Below are 12,060 nucleotides of genomic sequence, written 5' to 3' on the forward strand. Positions count from 1 at the left end.
TGCATGCCTCATGTCCTGGAACGAGGGGTTCAATACACGTATATCAATTCAATTGCAACGTCCTGCCTGTTCTTAAGCGCCGCATTGACCACGATACTGCTCGACGATTGTACGCCGCGAACTGCATTTGCCTCATCAACAAACTGATTCGATGCACTAGAAATACAGGCAATAAGTGACTGTGCCAGTGTATCGAAGGATGGACACGTGAGTCGTCAAGCGCGAGGGAAAGTGTTCAGATGCAGCCAGCTACGGAAGTTGCCCGCAGTTTCCTGTCTCCCGGGAACACTAGTAACAGGGTGCCATCCTTTAGAAAGTCGGGAAGGTCATTGGCTTTCTTCGCTTCTCAGGATGCCATTAGTGAATTGAATTCTTGCTCATGGATGGTTAAACTTTAACGTTTTACCCTGTGGATGAGGGGAAGCTCTCGCGCTAAATGAGAATCGACATCTGGACTCGGTGGACTCCAGCTTACATACGGAGTATAGAAGGGGTCATTTCGTCAAAACCTGGTCCTTTGTACGTTTTGTTGCCGCCGGTTTTGCGTTCAGAGCGATGCTTGATAATTATGATGCGCCCACCACCACCAGAGTGGGCACATTCCCTGTTTCTTGAATTGTGGAAGTTGGCTCTTACTGTGCTATGGAATCATTGAGGCTAATCAGTTGATGACGACGCCGGGCAGTGAAGCCTTTCGCGGCCAATCAGCAATGGCCGTAGGCTCTCCACCACTATCAAGCAACCCGTGACCGGCACCGTGCTGCAGCAGTGGCCAGACGGCTAAGGATACTCAACAATGCACAGTCGTCGGCTCATACTTTTCACCATAGCCTGGCCAATCACCCAATCATCACAGTATCTAGGCCTTGCACCGCCTATTGTCGCAGGCCTCCAACTCCAAGACCAAGACCTCTGTTAGCGCTCCTTCCCGGTCTACTGATGTCATCGTGAGCAAGGTCCATGTCTGACTAGACAGCAAAGCAAACATAAGCCTGAACGTACGGTCGGAGGACTTGTGTGACGATGGGATGCATCTTATACCGCTCCCTTGCTTTGCTTCTTTCCGTTTCAGACCATATTATACGCGGTAACCAAGCCAGATCGCCCACTGGCCGGAGGCAACCGGCCAAGAGTGGTTCAGTGATGCGGTTAGAGCACAGTGTGACTTGGAGGACTCAGCCACCTTAATCCACCACTGGCTTGACTAAAGTACAGGGCTGGTGCTCTGAAGCACCAACTGCAGACTGGGTTGCACAGTGTGTGAGATCTGCATCGATTGGCTCCGCGTACACGGGAAGGACAGCCCCGCTCGTGATTGCTCCCCCATCTTCCACGACAGGCAAGGCCTCGCGTCCCTCCCCCCACCCCTGTACTCCGGCAGCATCAACCACATCCGGGTCTCCCACGCTGCCCACTTGGCACTCACTCGTCTCGTCGAATGGTGGCCGCTCGCCTCGCTCGGTTGCTTGCTTGCCCGTTCATCGATCCATCGTGATTAAAAGCCCGGAATCCTACCCGTGTCTTTCACTTGTTCTTTCCACTTTCTCTCTTCAACGCCTCGCGCCCGAATTTACATTCGCCCGCAAGCCTTCCTTATCCATCGTCGAGCACCACTACCTCGACCTCGCCTGACCTCAACGCACCACTTTCCAAACCCTTCACTTTCCCTCTTAGTTTTACCTCCAAACCCCTTCGATGGGAGAAACCGAAGCCAAAAGTACGAATGGTGCACTCCACACCCACTCCTCTGCGGACTCGACGGCCCTCGCCAGCCCAGAAGACCAGCCTCCTATATGTGGGCCACAGCATGCGATAATAGAGAAATCAATCTTGCCCCATACGCTCCCGGCCAGCACCGTTGCTGAGAACCTCAACACTCACCTCGACCATGGTCTAAGCAGCGATGAGGCTGCCGCCCGCCTCGAGCGGGATGGCATGAACACCATCAAAACCTCAAAGGGCCCGTCCCTCTGGGAGATTTTCCTGGCTCAGGTCGCCAATGCTTTGACAATGGTCCTGATTGCCGTCACCGTCCTGTCCTTTGCCATTGACGACTACATTGAGGGAGCCGTCGTTGCTGCCGTCATCGTTCTCAACATTGTTGTGGGCCTTGTCCAGGACTATCGCGCTGAGCAGACCATCCAGTCTCTCTACGCTCTCTCCACCCCCAAGTGCAAGGTCATCCGCAATGGAGTCAGCGACACGGTCAAGGCGGAAACGCTTGTCAAGGGCGACATTGTCGCCCTCGCGACCGGTGACATGATTCCTGCCGACCTGCGTCTGATCCAGGGTATCAACCTCGCCACGGACGAGGCGCTCCTCACTGGCGAATCCATCGCCATGTCCAAGAAGCCCGAGGCTGTCTTCCAGGAGGCCGACATGCCCATTGGCGACCGCACCAACCTGGTCTACTCTGGTAGTTCTGTCACTCGCGGCCGTGGCACTGGTATCGTCATTGCGACTGCTATGGAGACCGAGGTCGGCCAGATTGCCGAGCTCCTCCGCCAAGAGAAGCGCGACACTACCGGCAAATCCCCTCTTGCCAAGTTTCTCATCAAGGCGTACACGTCTTTCCGCGGAATCATGGGTTTGGAGGGCACTCCCCTCCAGGTCACGCTCAGCAAGTTCGCCCTGCTGCTGTTTGGCTTGGCCATCCTCCTCGCCATCATCGTCTTCTCTGCCAGCAAATTCAACATCTCAGATGAGGTCTTGTTGTACGGTATCTGTGTTGGCGTCGCTGTCATCCCCGAGTCTCTGCTCGCTGTGTTGACTGTTACCATGGCCGTGGCCACCAAGGCCATGGTTAAGGGTAATGTTATCGTTCGTCAGATGCCTTCTCTCGAGGCTGTTGGTGGTGTCACCAACATCTGCTCCGATAAGACTGGTACCCTCACTCAAGGTCGCATGATCACCCGAAAGGTGTGGCTCCGCAATGACCTCGAGGGTAGTGTCACCGGCGCTGGCGACCCCTACGATCCTGGCAGCGGTACCGTCTCCTGGTCTGCTCCGCTCGCCGGGAGCGTTCTCAGCCAGTTCCTGACCACCTTGACCCTGTGCAACAACTCTACGGTCACCGATGGTCGCAAGGAGCCCGAGACGGACTCGAGTAGCGTCACCACCGCCAATGACAGCGATTCGCAGTGGAGGGCCATGGGCGAGCCCACTGAGATCGCGCTCAAGGTCTTTGCTATGCGCTTTGGCAAGAACCACAGCAATGGTGATGAGCTTTTGGCCGAGCATCCCTTCGACTCTTCCATCAAGTGCATGTCGGTTGTCTACGGCAATAAGATCGAGGGCACTCGTACCGCCTACACCAAGGGTGCTGTCGAGGTTATGCTGACGTACCTCGACGAGGATGAGAAGTTCAAGGGCGATATCCTCGCCAAGGCTGATTCACTTGCCGAGCAGGGTCTCCGCGTCCTCTGTATCGCGTCCAAGTCCATGAGTGATTCCCAAGCGGAAGATGTTAACGACCGAGCCAAGGTCGAGAAGAATCTCAAGTTCCTTGGTCTGGCCGGTCTCTATGACCCTCCCCGTCAGGAAACCGCCGGTGCTATCGAAGCCTGCCACGGTGCCGGTATCACTGTGCACATGGTGACTGGTGACCACATCAAGACGGCTACATCCATCGCTTACGAAATCGGTCTCATTAAGAAGGGTATGGATTTGCCTCCCAACGCCGTCATGGCCGCTGCCGACTTTGGCGCCCTGTCGGACGACCAGATTGATCAGATAGAATACCTCCCTGTTGTCCTGGCTCGTTGCAGCCCCCTGACAAAGGTCCGCATGATCCAGGCTCTGCATCGACGCAAGGCCTTTTGTATTATGACTGGTGACGGTGTCAACGACTCGCCTGCTTTGAAGCAAGCTGATGTCGGTATCGCCATGGGTGACCGTGGTAGTGATGTCGCCAAGGAGGCTTCCGACATGGTCCTCACCGACGATAATTTTGCCTCCATCGTTACCGGTATCAAGGAGGGACGTCGTTTGTCTGACAACATCCAAAAGTTCCTCCTCCATCTTCTCACGTCCAACTTGGCTCAGGTCATCCTCCTCCTGATCGGTCTCGCCTTCAAGGACGGTGACAATAACTCGGTCTTCCCTCTATCCCCGCTGGAGATTTTGTGGGCCAACTTGATCACCTCATCGCCGCTCGCTCTTGGTCTCGGTCTGGAAGAGGCCCAGCCTGACATCCTACAGCGCCCTCCCCGCAGTCTCCGCACCGGTGTCTTCACCAAGGACCTTGTTCGCGACCAGCTCGTGTACGGTACCTGCATGGGTTCCGTCTGTCTCATGGTTTTCATGTTGGTCGCCTACGCTGGCCAGGGCTTTGTGGACCTCAACACTGGCTGCAACACGGACGGCGGCGGTCAGTGCAACCTCATCTTCGAGGCTCGTGCCACCACCTTTGCCACCCTCAGCTTCCTCTTGCTGGTCACCTCGTGGGAGGTCAAGCACTTCCACCGCTCGCTTTTCGCCATGGACGAACGCTATTCCGGCCCCCTGTCGGTGTTCAGGACCATCTACCACAACAAGTTCCTGTTCTGGTCGGTCATTGCTGGCTTCCTCATCACCTTCCCCCTTATCTACATTCCCGTCTTCAACACGGAGGTGTTCAAACACCGTGGTCTGACGTGGGAGTGGGGTGTTGTTGCTGGTGGCGTCGTGCTCTACATTGCCCTCATCGAGTCGTGGAAGGCCGTTAAGCGTGCCTTTGGCTTGGGTGTCGACCACCACCCCACTGGAGGCATGACTGTCTAAAACACGAGCGGAAATGGTTGGGGAGAAGAGGTGTGATGAGGTGATGTGATAGGATCGGATAGGGTTTTCAAAAGGATATACCATTCACAGAATGACTACATACGACTAGGTATACCTGCAGGACAATATATTTTCCCCTGATAATCTTGGCGCTCGCAATAGCCTGTGATGTGTTAGCAGATGTAGTAGAAAACTGATGGGGACCGCAGGTGAAGGTGAACTTGTACCGCAAGGGGCCTTTAGGCCCACGGTAAGCCACCGCACTGTAGCGTGCTGCGAGCGAAAGGGGAGATTGCGGGGGCAATTCGACTGTCATGGCGGGGAAGACTCCGATTTTAGCAAGCGATCAAGCCACAATCAGGGCTTCAACTCGTTCCCTTCAGCCCCGTGACCTAGCAGTACGGAATGCCCAGCACTCGTCACCATCGCCATCACCTTCACTTCCCGAGCATCGCCGGCCACCAGTGACGACACACCTCAGCGCATCTCATGGCATCACTCGTGCCCCTACACGGACGACGCGTCACCGACATGAGTCTCGCCCAAGAGTCACAGGACTAGCCCGGTCAGTTACCAGACGGACAGGCGGACGGACGGCCATGGGGAGCCGCATCAACAAGGCCTGCGATGGCTGCCGCGTCCGCAAGGTCAAGTGCAGCGGCAGTCAGCCCTGCTCACAATGTGCCCATCTCGACCTGCCCTGCCAGTTCTCGCCACCCACGGGCAAGAGGAAGCCTGGCGTGAGGAATAGGCTGGTCGAGCAGCTTCGAGGGGGGACCCAGCCTCCCGTGATGATGGCAACACCACAGCAGCAGCAGCAGCAGCAGCAGCAGCAGCAGCAGCAGCAGCAGTCTGGGCATCACTATTCGCAGCATGCCCAGTCTCATTACCAGCAACGAGCACCGGCACCGGCACCGGCACCGGCCCAATCTCACCACCAGCCGCACCAGCACCAGCCGCCATCAATGAGTCCGCCCTCTGTGACCTCGGTCGCTGGAATCATCAACGCGCCTTCACCGGCAAGCAGCACCGGGACAACCGTCGAGTACACGCCCGCTTTCTTCCAGCGTCTCCTCCCGGACTATGAGTCGGCTGTCTACCCACTCAGCCCCATCATCACGACCGATGAGATGCGCGCTGCCATTGACACAATGGGCTCCTCCCACGAGGATGCAGCGCTCGTCTACGGCTTCGCCGCCGTCACAATCAACCTCACACAGATATCATGGACGACGCTCAACGGGGACGTCGCGTCGCAGATGACGGACCTGATCCAGCGCTGCCTGGCGGCCCATCGGCTGGCCGACCTGGGCGGCGTCACGCGACGCCACGGCATGACCAACATTGCCGAGCTGCCCGTCACCGTCAAGCGCGTCATGACATGCATATTCATGGAGATCAGCATGATGGCCTTTCGCCTGTTCGAGCGCAGCTTTGCCATCCTGCGTGAGGCCATCGCCCTCATGCAAACCATGAAGATCTCCCGTATCAAGGATCTCCCCAACCACGAGCTCGCCCGCCGCCAACGGCTGTACTGGGAATGCTTCATCCACGAAAAGTTCGTCACCATCATGAGCGGGTGCCCCAGCATCCTCCCGCCGCTCAGCACGGGTCTCTCGCTCGATGACGGGAGCATACCCGCCCACGTGGACTGCGGCTTCAAGCGGCTCATGACCCTCTTCGCGGCCATGGATGATTCCTTCCTGCAGCACTGGACGGCGCAGCAGGAGTCCTGGCATACCGATGTCGAGCCCATGACCGCCGAGTGGGTGGAGAGGAAACAAGCCCAGCTCGACGCGCACGAGGTCGAGACCGCACAAGCCGAAGAGGAACTGCGGATGCGAGGGCAGGGGGGCCTGACGGAGCTGCAGCACGCCGACATCTTCGTGACGCGCCTGTGGCTGCGTACGCTCATCTGGCAGCTGGCCCTGTCGCAGGGTCTGCTGCGCAGCGCGCCGCCGGACACGAGCCACCAGGGTCTGTCCCTGCACTTCCCCGCCCACCGCCTGTCGTCCCAGCTGCGGTCGCTCGTGTCCAAGCTGTCGACTTTTGCCAGTGTCGGCCGGCACGGCAGCGGGATTCTCCAGAAGCTGTTTGAGATCACCACGACGGTCGCGGACGTGCTCGCCATTCCGCCGGGAAACACGGCGAGTCAGGAGGATGTCAAGAGTCGGATGGAGGATTTCATCTTTGTCGTCGGGTTTCTGTTTCGGTTTGAGCGCATCTCGCCCGAGGAGAGGGCGTATATGCGTGAGAAGATGGAGGTCCTGCGGCAGTTGTACACGGTTGTTGACTTTGGCAGCTTGGCGGTGGGGTCTGCTTGACGCGATGGCGTGCGGACTGCGAATGAATACCAGGGGTTTTGTGAGAGGGCTCAGGTGATACCTATTTGGAGTGATACCTATAGCTTGATAGCTTGGCGTTCTAGTTTTCTTCTACGGAGCAGTAGATTGCGTTCATCATGAAACCATATTACCCAAGTCCTCGCTATAAAGCGCACCCAATGTAAATATCACCAACAACAGCCCTTGCCACCCTTTTCCGATCAAAGCATCCAAACGCACGTCAGGCACTCAATGTCCACACTCTTGTGTACCGTATCGCTTCGTATCTCGCTGCCGCCCTTTGTGCAGACCTTCTCCTTTCCTTTGCACCATGGAGTGTCCACCTCCCATCCTGCTCGTGGGTCTTTAGCTGGACAGATTTAGAAGACTGACTGACAGACTGTATCAATTTCGGTGAACAGAATGGTTGCTGGCGATCTTCGGCGATTGTTGGATTCGCACACTTCAAAATGCAGAGCGTAAGGGTTATTGGGATCGAGGCAAGCATGTGAACTGATTCACGAGAGCAGCGTAGCATCCGGTGGCCAGTTTTTTTGCTCTTTGGTGAAGTATTCGGAGACTAACCAAATGCCTAATTGCCCTTTTGCTTCGCCATGAGGCCAACCAAAGGCCCCCTGGGTGCATCGTCCTTGTCCAGCATTATCTCCACCATTCTCAACCCCTTACCGTCGCTCATCCTCTTGTCCTGCAATATGGTCTTCAACTCGCCATACGTCTTGGCCCGCGCGGTGAAAGTGTCCTCCTTGGCGCCAAAGAACTTGGGCGCCTCGAGGTAGCGCCAGTCGGCCACGTCGTTATACGCCTGCTCTCGTCCATGGATGCACCGCTCAATGGTGTACCCAGCGTTGTTGATCAGGAAGACAACCACGTCGAGGTTGTGCGCGACAATTGTTCCCAGCTCTTGCGCTGTCATCTGGAAGCTGCCGTCGCCGATCAGGAGGATGGTGCGTGCGTCCTCGCCCGAGGCGCTCTGGTCACGACGAGCGAGCGCCGCGCCTTGCGTGGCGGGGAGCATGTACCCGATACTCAGCCATGTTGCTGGGTTGAAGAGCCGCACACCCTTGGGCAGGGGCATCTCGCGCGCGCCATAGCCGGGTGTGCCTGTCTCGGCAAGGAGCACGTCATTGGGGCGCAGGAAGTTGGCCATGACGTGCCACAGGCGGTCTTGCGCGAGGATGTCCTTGTCGGGCACATCAGAGTATGGGATGGCGTAGTCGCGCGAGATGGTTGGGTAGGTGTCGTACTTGTTGAACGACTCTGCTGCAAAAGACTCGAGGAGACGATCAGTTATCACTTTGACAGGGACATCGCGAATGATGTCTCCGCCGATGATGAGTTTGGTGTCCTGGAAGGCAACGGTGATTTCGGGGTTGGGGATGCTGGTGTAGGCGTGCGTGTTTGTCCAGCTGTTGTGGGGTCCGTACGAGAAGACCAGGTCGACATCCTTGATAAATTCCTGTCTCTCCTGCAGGTCAAAGGCGCCCATGTTGATACCGTGGAAGTTGGCAACCGTTTCGTCGACGAGCCCCTTGCCGAAGCACGTCGTAAAGGTAGGCCAGTTTGTGGCCTTCATAATGTTTTCGACTCCTTTGATCATGTCCATGGGCCGCGTCTCGCCGTCGATGAGGATCATGGGCTTTTTCGCCGCCTTGACCTTGGCCAGGATTTTCTCCAACGCGGCGTCGACGTTCTGTGATGGAATTGCGTCATGGACGGTGATGGGGGATTTGAGTGCAGACCCGTCGACCTCGGCGCCGACCATATCAACGGGAACTTCGATATACACAGGCCTGGACTCCCTCATGCAGGTGGCGATGACCCGATCAATCTCGTCGCACGCCACACGCGCATCGTGCAGCCTGGTCTGCGCAGCCGTGACCCGCGCTGCCATATCGCTGAACCTGCCAAACTCACCATCGCAAAAGGTGTGATGAACCAGGGCCCTCCCGTTGATCTGCGCCCTTGTAGGGATGCCCACAATGTGCACCACGGGCACTCTCTCGGCATATGCACCCGCAATGGCGTTGATGGCAGACAGCTCGCCGACTCCAAAGGTCGTCACCAGCGCACCGAGGCCCGTGAGGCGCGCATAGCCGTCGGCTGCATAGGCGGCGTTGAGTTCGTTGGCGTTGCCGACCCAGAGGAGGTTGTTTGGCTGCACGTAGTCGAGGAGGGTAAGGTTGAAGTCGCCAGGCACGCCATGCATGGACTTGACACCAAGCTGGTGCAGGCGCTGGAAGAGATAGTCGGTGAGCTTCATTCTTGGTTTGCTCGAGAGGAGGGATGTGCGAAGGGGGAATCGGGGAAAGAGAGCGACTGAGTGAGAGGTGAATCTATTGTGAGGTGGAGGACCGAGGGTCTGTTTACATGCACAGGTGTCGGGACTCGGCTCTGGGGGTTTTATGTCGTTGAGAATAGCGTGCCTTCTCCGCACTCGGATCCAGGATTCCAGGACTCCAGTCCCCATACAATGCCGTCTGGGTCCGAGTCTCCATGTGACCAGCGACTGATGGATTGATTGTCTGGTCCAAGGTACGCAGACTGGATGGAGCCCACTATGATAGTGGCGGCGTAGGGCGTATCATAGGGCGCGATGGGCAAGCTCGCGGCTGGCCGCGGTATAAGATGATTGGCTCTCGGTGCCGAACATGGAGCTCTAGGGTAGGGGGATTGGGCTTTCCGAGACGCGGCGTCCGCGGCAGACAAACTCAAGACGGAGGACCACGACGAGTAACACGTCGACGAGAACGTTGCCAGCGGCAATGGCGATATTCTGCGCCACGCCGGCAGAGCATTCGAAGCATGGGTCGGGGAGGATCTGCCGGTTCCTCGGCATGGGAAGGCGATGAAGGAATGTCGTCAAGCAGGCCGCAATGAAGCACGCACCAGCTACACCAGCAGTTGCCTAGACGTGCGTGTGCATGCGTGTCCCCCTTCTGTTATTGAGTTAGCATCACTTGTCCGGCTGTCGACATTCTTGTCGTGTCTTGACAGTGACCGACATCCGATACGCCCTGAAAACCATTGCAATGGTGTTCAAACTTGAGCTTTGGCCAACTTCCGGTAACTGATAAGTATTATCGTTCTCCTTGAGGGGTGGACAGTTGAAGCCTTAGCTTACAACGACAGATGGCGCAGCGCATTCAAAGACTTGAGATATGGTATAGCTTACAAGTGAAGATCTGATTTTGGCGACTGAGTCATCGCAAGTCAAAGTCCCGATAGCCCTGACTCACTCCACATCACGTTAGACATTGTTGGTTGCCCATCGCCTGGTCGTTACGCGCATCCTGCAGCTGTCACATGCAGTCAGGGTTTGATCCTTATCCTAGCCTCGATCACACCGTCTCATCGGTCATTGTTCGAGCTGTGTCCATCCATGCCAACATGAGCATGGAACGGATACGCAGTCTATTCTCCTCGTACGCTGCGCGGAGAGCATCCATACCAGTTCAGTCCACTACGCCACAGACCTGACACAGATGCCTGCTTCAGCGGGCAATTCCTCCAATTCATGTTGGTGTATTCGATTGGCAGATGAAGATTGAATACTGGCTCTGTATAACACACAATACCCTTATAACGTGACAATGCGCAACCGCGGAAATTGCATCTGCCATCAGATGCTCACTGACAGTGACGAACTTGAAATTAAAAGCACAGACCCAACAGCGTACCATGACTTCAGAGCTTGTCAACAAACTCAACTCCGTCGAGCAAGGTGATTTCGAATCGGACAGTGATGGATTCGCCGTCAAGGAGGCTGCTCGTCGCCTCCTGTCGCGGCTCGAGATGCCCTTTGACCAAGGCTGGGCTGTTGCCTTTGAAACTCCAGGCCTCATCAGATGGTGTAGGACTTGGGGATATGGACTCAATGCACGGGGCCAAACAAGCAAAGCCCTGGCTCGCGGAGAACGCTAGATGAGCTTTTGGGCTGGGCCACTGCAGCATGCGAGCTCAATCTGCTACGTCGGTTGCTTTGACACATTGCCGCCCTCCATCTGATAGAGGAGGTGGGCGTGGACACATGGAAGCCAACGCCGTTCTCGCTTCATATGGGAGCCAAGGAGACACATGTCGGGGACATTATCAAAGCTGGGTGCGTGCTTCCCAATGTGAACTCTTCACGCCGCAATACAACATGCCATGGCTAACCAATCCATCTCACAGACTAGACCATGCGATGCCATGTGGAAACAATCTCGCGTGCTTTCTGCGAAAGAACCAGTACAAAGAGCCACTCGACATACCCTCCTTTGACAACAATCGGGGCATGTTTGGCGCCGACTTCTTCACCTACGTCCAGGTCCACCCCGAAGCGGGGGGCTCATTCCAGGGTGTCATGGCCGCTCTGACCCATTACAAGATGCTCTGGACCGACGTTTATGCCACAAAGTCGCTCGTAGCTGGCGCTGACTTGAGCAAGCCCCTTTTCGTCGACGTCGGCGGCGCCAAGGGCCCGGACACGCAACGTTTGTAGGATCGTCACCCCGGTGTCCCCGCCAATGTTGGCCTCATCGTCCAGGATCTGCCCGAGGTCATCACCGCACACAGCAAGGAGACGCTGGACAGCCGCATCTGCAAGATGGCCCACGACTTCTTCCAGCCCCAGCCCGCGATGGGCGCGCGCGCCTATTTCTTCCACTCGGTGCCGCATGATTGGCCCGACGCCGATTTGGCGCGCATGCTTGCTCAGATTAAGAGTGTCATCCCGCCGGGGTATTCGTGGCTTCTGATCTACGAGGTGGCGCTGCCTGCGCAGGGCGCGACATACCAGATGACGACGTTGGATCCGGCGTGGATGAGTTGCACGAGTGGGCTGGAGAGGACCGAGGAGTCGTGGCGGGCATTGTTGGATGCAGGGGGCTTCAAGATTGTCAGCATATCGAGACGTCCAAGGGCGGTGGAGAGTGTCCTTGAGGTGGAAGTCGCTTAGACGTGGCGTCCTTTAGTC

At 56.8% G+C, this 12,060-nt stretch overlaps 3 protein-coding genes across 3 annotated transcripts; 2 read left to right on the forward strand and 1 right to left on the reverse strand.

Annotated features, from left to right (window-relative positions):
* Positions 1-1,695: 1,695 nt before the first annotated feature.
* On the forward strand, positions 1,696-4,761 carry J7T54_004505 (Calcium-transporting ATPase-like protein; the record flags this gene model as incomplete). The annotated part of the gene is made up of 1 exon (XM_051509090.1): positions 1,696-4,761. The coding sequence occupies one exon, from the start codon at positions 1,696-1,698 to the stop codon at positions 4,759-4,761; it is 3,066 nt and encodes a 1,021-aa protein (XP_051359866.1).
* A 599-nt stretch (positions 4,762-5,360) lies between these two features.
* On the forward strand, positions 5,361-7,085 carry J7T54_004506 (Transcription factor-like protein; the record flags this gene model as incomplete). Its single annotated transcript, XM_051509091.1, has 1 exon — positions 5,361-7,085. One exon carries the CDS (start codon positions 5,361-5,363, stop codon positions 7,083-7,085), a length of 1,725 nt encoding a protein of 574 aa, XP_051359867.1.
* A 592-nt stretch (positions 7,086-7,677) lies between these two features.
* J7T54_004507 (Pyruvate decarboxylase) lies at positions 7,678-9,366 on the reverse strand (the record flags this gene model as incomplete). The annotated part of the gene is made up of 1 exon (XM_051509092.1): positions 7,678-9,366. One exon carries the CDS (start codon positions 9,364-9,366, stop codon positions 7,678-7,680), a length of 1,689 nt encoding a protein of 562 aa, XP_051359868.1.
* Positions 9,367-12,060: the final 2,694 nt, after the last annotated feature.

The sequence above is a fragment of the Emericellopsis cladophorae genome, assembly GCF_022114955.1.
Source record: "Emericellopsis cladophorae strain MUM 19.33 chromosome Unknown NODE_54_length_149988_cov_118_678836, whole genome shotgun sequence".
In the NCBI taxonomy this organism is placed as follows: Eukaryota; Fungi; Ascomycota; class Sordariomycetes; order Hypocreales; family Bionectriaceae; genus Emericellopsis; species Emericellopsis cladophorae.